The sequence below is a fragment of the Cavia porcellus genome, unplaced genomic scaffold (assembly GCF_034190915.1).
Source record: "Cavia porcellus strain 051 isolate PalLab524CR breed Dunkin Hartley unplaced genomic scaffold, mCavPor4.1 scaffold_6, whole genome shotgun sequence".
Taxonomy (NCBI): domain Eukaryota; kingdom Metazoa; phylum Chordata; class Mammalia; order Rodentia; family Caviidae; genus Cavia; species Cavia porcellus.
The window spans coordinates 51,158,435-51,165,186 of NW_026947489.1; the positions used below are offsets into that span (position 1 = coordinate 51,158,435).

General features: G+C 42.5%; 1 protein-coding gene across 1 annotated transcript; it reads right to left on the minus strand.

Annotated features, from left to right (window-relative positions):
- Positions 1 to 2,455: 2,455 nt before the first annotated feature.
- LOC100726137 (olfactory receptor 2F1-like) lies at positions 2,456 to 4,209 on the minus strand. The gene is given in 2 exon segments (XM_013158518.3): positions 2,456 to 3,731; positions 3,733 to 4,209. Coding segments are annotated over 2 exon segments (1,101 nt in total). The 5' UTR covers positions 4,056 to 4,209; the 3' UTR covers positions 2,456 to 2,953.
- Positions 4,210 to 6,752: the final 2,543 nt, after the last annotated feature.

The window sequence follows — 6,752 nt, forward strand, 5'->3', positions numbered from 1 at the left end:
TTGCTCCAGACTAACGCTCATGTCTAAAAAGCCCCAGTCCCACCTATTGTAGGTGCAAATCTGAACTGTGACCCTTCTCAGAGCCATTTCAATTCACGCGGCTCCATCCCCAGAAATGGCATTGCTGGGTCACGTGGGGGCAGTTCCAGTCCTAGTTTCAGTTTTTGGAGGAACCTTCATATTGTTTTCTAAAATAACTGCAAATTTAAGTTTACCAGGAGTGTACTAGAGTTATTTGTCTTTTGTATTAGGCATATTAATTATACAGAACTACAGGTTTAGTTGTGGCATATTTATTCAAACATGCAATGTGCTTTTGTAATTCCCTCACCACCTGATGTCTCCTTGTCCTCTGCCTCTTCTCTGACAGTTCCCTTTTATTTTCATATTATCCCTTTTTTATGTGAAAAAGTTACATTTTTCTAGGATCAAGATTTCTCTTTTCTCCAAACCCTTGACAACACTTCTCTTTTGTGGCGGGGTGGGTGTGGGGCTGCGCTGACCTGGCATTATCTCTACTTGGAAACTGCTCTACCACTGAGCTCCATTCAAGTGCATACTTGTCTTTGGTTTGTAAGAATTTTTTGCTTTTATGAGACAGGATCTCACTATGAAATTTAAGGTAGCTTTGAACTGACTTTTTTGCCTGGTTCAGCCTTGAGCTTGTGGTTACTCTCCTGCCTCAGCCTCCCAAGTGCAGGAATTACAGGCATGGACCATGACCACCAGCTTTCACTTAACTTTCAATAACAGCCATCCTAACAATGTGAGGGGACTCCTTGCGGGATGAGTTTGAGTAGAGATATAAAACATTTTTGTATGTATTTATTGGCCATTGATATCTCTTCTTTAGAGGAATGTCTATTGAGATCATTCTTCTATTTTTAAGTGGGGATAAATCATTTTTGTTGTTGTTGTGTTTTTCTTTTTATGTATTTTAAATATTATCTGTTCATCACAAGCATGCTTTGAGAATATTTTTCCTTAGTTCATGGGCTGTGTCTTCATTCTGTACATTGTGTTTGCTTTGAAAAGGTTTTAATTTGCTGTACTCTCATTTATTTATTTATTTATTTATTTATTTATTTAACTCGTGTGTTTGGATCCTATCCAAGGAAGTATTGCCCAAAAAATTTCTCAGAGGTTTTCCCTGTGCCTTTCAGACATAACATAGGACACAGTAGTTTCAATCCTAGGTGTCTACCAAGTACTGACAACAGGTAGTAAATGACTAATTTGTACATGAATGCTCACAGTAACACTATTCAGAATAATCTAAAATATCTAAATGTGCATCATATGATAATGGAATAAATGCGGTTGGTAGGCAAATTGAATGTGATTTAGCCTTTAAAGTGTGAAGTACTCACAAGCATTATGCCAAATGAGAGAAAAAGAAAAGAACCTATATTTCAGGATTCCGTGAATGCGTGTGTCTGTATTGGCGAATCCCTGGCTAGGATACACCGGTGTTGTCAGGAGCTGAAGCATAGAGTGATCACTGATGGGAATGAGGAGTCCTTCTGGGGAAGATGAAGATGCTCTGAGCCAGCAGGTGTGAGGCAGCGTGGTGCCGTGGATGGAGCAACTGCTACAGACCGTAAGGGGCAAATGTGAATTTTTCCTTTGTTCCCTGAATTTTATCTTGATAAAACTTTTACTAGAGTTAAGGAAATGCTCCCTTTTGTCCTCATCAACACTTGACATTATCTTCTCAACACTTAGAGTAAAAGCTTGAGTTGTTCACAATTTTCTTTTAAACATTTTTGGTGGGCAAAACACATCACAAATCTGTGATATTTGTGTGAGACACTTAAGTCTGGTTCTGAAAAGTTTCTTGAAACATTTCTCAATATAAAAATAAAACTATCACTGTTTTGCTTTATGATGTAGTATATTTAAAATTGAATCATTTATTTATGTATAGTAGAGGATAACCCCAAGGGCACAGCCTTGGGAATCCATTGTGCAGAGATATATTGGCTTGAGGTCCTGGACGTGCATCTCTCTGGTCTGCTGTTAGCCTTCCCTGCTAGTTGGAAAGGGAGACAGCAGAATGACGCCCGTGTGACTCACACAGTCCAGTTGTGGGGACCAAGACAGTGACTTTGGCCCCGGATGCCCTGGAAGTTCGTTCCCCCCCCTCGTGAGATGGGCTGCACCTTACATGGCTCACAGGACTTCTGCCCCTCTGAACCAAGGCCTGTGGGATCCCATGGGCATGGGACACCGTGTAACTTACAGCTCATTTTCCTCCTTCTCGATGATTAGGGAAGAGATTTAGATTTAGATTTGCAGATTTTAGAAAGGAAATAGACTTTCTTGGCATAAACTGTGGGCACTGCCCTGACTGCTGTTGTAATCTCATTTCTAATTCATATCTGCTGATATATTGTTTTTCTCTCTCTTCATTAAAGAAAATGACTATATTTCACTTAACTTTCTATTAGGACATATGTATTTTTTAATTTTAAAATGAAAAAGGAATAAAAATGATTATACAAAATTTCAAAATAGAAAAACAGGAGGTTAACACTGGTTCATAGAGTGCGTACTGTTATCTTCCAAGTATTCTTTCAGATTACAAGATGTAGGTATGAAAAGATGATCAAGAAATCAAACCACGAAAATACAACGGTTCTTTCTGATGATCTAACACAGATTAGTAGTATAATTATCTATTCTTACACAGCCATATGTATTTTTCAGGCAGTGTAATTCCTTTCCTTTGGAATGAGATGTGGGCCTGTGGGCCTAAAATAGAGTCCAGAGAAACCCCCACATCCCTATTACAACAGGAGAGAGGAGCACAGATCACTGTCCTACCACCTGTCAGGGACACGCACACAGTGTCACATGCTCAGCCAGATTAACTCTTGGGTATTGTGCTGGCCATTCCTAATTCAGTGATCAATGTCCCTAGAGAGGAGCCCTTTCAACTAAAAGTCACCACCTACCATTTAGACCTCGAACTCTGCATCAGAACCTGATTTACAGCAGCCTTGATGTCCTTGTTCCTCAGACTGTAGATGAGAGGGTTCAGCATGGGGGACACCATAGCGTAGAAGAGCACTAGCACCCTGTCCTGCTCTGGTAAGGCCTTGGAGTGGGGCTGTAGGTAGGTGAAGAGGGCCATCCCATAAGACATGGAGACCACGGTGAGGTGAGAGGTGCAGGTCTCAAAGTCTCTACAGCATTCCTGGGTGGAGTGGATCTTCATGATGGAGGCCATGATGTGAACATAGGACAGAAAGACCAGGCAGCAGGGCAGCAGCACCACCACCATAATGGAGGCCACTATGACCACCTGTTTGAGAGTGACATCTACACAAGCCAGCCTGACCAGTGCCATGGTCTCACAGGCCACATGGTTCAGCACATTGTGCTCACAGGTGGGCAGGCGTGTGGTGACTGCTGTCTCCAAGGAAGAGTTAGCCAGGCCCATGAGCCAAGGGACACCAGCCAGTGCCACACAGAGCCTGGGACTCATCACTGCCATGTAACGCAGGGGCTTACAGATGGCCACATAGCGGTCATAGGCCATGGCAGCCAGCAGCAAAAACTCAGTCCCCCCGAGGGCCAAGGTGAAGAAGAGCTGGGTCTCACATCGGGCAAAGGAGATGGTCTTCTTCTCCAGCAGGAAGTGTGCCAGCATCTGTGGGACTCCACTGGAGGTGTAGCAAATGTCCACAACTGCAAGGTGGCAGAGGAAGAAGTACATGAGCAGGTGGTCTGGTGTCCAGTATCATCAAGAGGAGGATGAGCCCATTTTCCAGCAGGGTCAGCAGGTAGGTGGCCCCAAAGAGCACAAAGAGCCCAGCCTGGGCCTGTCTGTCATCTGAGAGACCCATTAGGACAAACTCACTCACCCAGGTCACGTTGTCCCTCCTCATGGAGCAGGTGGGATGGGCTGCTGGGCTGGGGCAACAATGTGAGAATGAGCAGGTAAAGGACTCACTTTTGGAGTCTTGAGTTAATCCCCCACCTGTGATGTGAGAGGATACAGGGTCACTGAGGTGGGATTCTTTATCCTGGAAGATTAGAGGACAGTGCATGAAGACAGTGGGAAAGGGACACTGGGCTCTGACACTAAGCAATTAGGTTCTCAAGTGATGTTTGTATCTGTAATGTTCAGCACTCTGGGTTGGTCCAATTCAATAGGAAGCCATTTATCAATATAAAAAGAAAGATACCAGGAAAATAGCTGTAGGGAAGAATGATAGAAAAAAGGGTAAAAGGAAAGCAAATAGAGAGTTAGTGGAAAGAATTTAGGGAAGTTTGAAACCAAGAAAGGAAACCAAGAAAGGAAGAATCCTGCAGTGTGGGCTGGCCGTGTCTACAGTGGTCAATCAGACACATGGTCCTCAGTGCAAATGGAGCTTAAGAGTTTTAGAGCCAACCTTTGTTTAGCTGTGCGCTGTGCCAGAAACGGTACTCAGCTTCAGATGCCTGCCTGTGAGTCAGAAACTCAGAAATGTGTGGCTTCCATGTTCTTCATTCTTGTCATTTAACTGGAGACAAAAAGTTTAAATTAATAATTACAAAAATATTAATTAAGGTTCATTGTGGAAAGTGGTATGAAGAAGAGGAGCAATATTATTTCACTAATTAAATTTGAAGCATTGTAATTAAATTACCACGATACTTATTACTTCTCAAAAGGTGCAGCTAATCAAGTGAGCTACAATCACTTATTTAATTACTTAAATAACTGAAACCTAAATTCTTGAGAGCGTTTGGAAGGCAATGACATCCACGTTGTTATGCACAGAAAGTGATAGAAATGCGCTGAATTTCAAATGGTCTGGTGTGTCTTTTTTCATTCAGGGTTGCACTAGGTCTTTTTCCTTCCAGCATGCCAACAGGTCCTCTAGAAACAATCCATTTTGCTTAACAGCAATATTATCTCTATGTGTATCTTTTGCTTTGTAAATATAATTAGTAAGTTAATTATTCATTTATTGAAAGCTGTATTGAGTATATCAGGCATTACGCTTTCAACCAAACTCTGGGGAACTCCACTTTTCAAAGTCAAGATTTTGTGTGTAGATCATCAATGCCACAGAATCAAATAACAATTTTAATAATTGGTTCTTGGTAAAAATCTGTGGGAAGCCAACTAGAGCACATCTGAAAATCACCGGAACCAAACAGAGGACAAATGCAATACATCAGTGTTAAGAAATCCAGAGTGGAGCCACAAAATCAAATTCAAGAGACTGAAAAGCATAACTTACTCAATGTTTCTCCTGGCTGGAAATAGCAGCTGGATTCCTGTTGTGGAGGAGAGAGCAGAAGGTCTGCATGGGGCAGGAGTTTGCTGCCTCCCGTGAGGTCTGTTTTATGGTGGCCAGAGTTCTCCTGGCTGTGGATGCTCCTGGGTGAAGATCAGCTTGTGGGGTCAGAACTGAGAGGGCAGTGGCTGGGACTCTGAGTACTGCCACGGAGCCCATGCTGCGCCCAGAGCCTTGCCTTGTCTAAGAAGTTACTCCATTTGGATCTGCTGCCATCTGTAGGCCACTTGTTACTGCAGATGCAATCCTCACTTTCAGGGTTGGTGCCAGGGATCAAGAGTTCCTCCAGAAAGAGATCAAAATTGCTAAAAAGAAAAATAACAATAGAGACCAAACATTCCATGTGTTTCATTTTCTAAACAAAGACACCAGGGAACAGGAACAGGGTTATTTTCCTGGTTCCAGTTCTACCTGGGAACCAAAGGGGGAATCAGGTTCGAGCCTGATCCAACTTGTTAACTTTTGCTGGGTATATTAGAGAGGGCCTGAAGGAGCCGTGTCTAGATGTGAACTAGGAAAGAAAAAGAGGAATCTTGGGAGGGAAGCTCAGGACAGCTGTGTTGCATCGTGTGTTGCAGGGGGGAAAGCTTGCCATGAGAAATCCACTGATTTGAGCCCTGGTCTGCTACTCTCTCATCTTGTTTTGGGCAGCTTCCTGAACCTCAGTTTCTTTTCAAGATGGTGAATAACCATATCTCTACTTTAAACTACTCTGAGTGAATTCAGATGAATGCTGTAAGTGAATATCTTTTGTAAAATTTTTAAATAAAACGTAAGTAACATTGTATAGAAACAGCTCCTTCGTCTCACTGTGGTAAATTCTTCTCAGTGATAGGAGGACAAGAAACAATATGAATATGTGGTCTTGAAATTCAGAAAGTTAACAGTTTGTGGATCATAAAGCCTCCTTACAGTAAGTTTTATTGTGCAAATCATTTAATTATAGAAAACCTGCTTACTGAAAAATTAAGGCAGAGTGTTCCCCTACTGCTGTGTGCAGCATGAATGCATTATCTTTTATTCCAGTACAGTTTTGATGCTGATTTTAAATGATAGCAAACTATTTTCACTTACAGATAACATTGTTCTCAGCTCTCAGGATAATCACAGATTTTCATTCTACTTGGCCTAATTTCATAAACACTGTGTCCTGGCTAGTACCTAGTCCAGTGGCAAATGAGGGGATGAGCAGGGAGTGAATGGAGCTCAGCTTGCAAGGAGGGTGGGTAAGCTGAGTCACCATGAGCTCATCAGTGTTTGCAGGAAGCTGGACTTTCAATTTGGTAATCGGAGACACAGAGTCTGGCCATGTTCACAGGCAAGTGGCCATATGATAGAAAAGACCCAACCAGTGCCTTCACTTCCTGAGCACAGATGTGGTGTAAGGTACACTTAGACAAAGGGATCTCACCTTCTGTCTGGGTTAATCAACCACCTATGTGTTCTTGGGTCAAACAG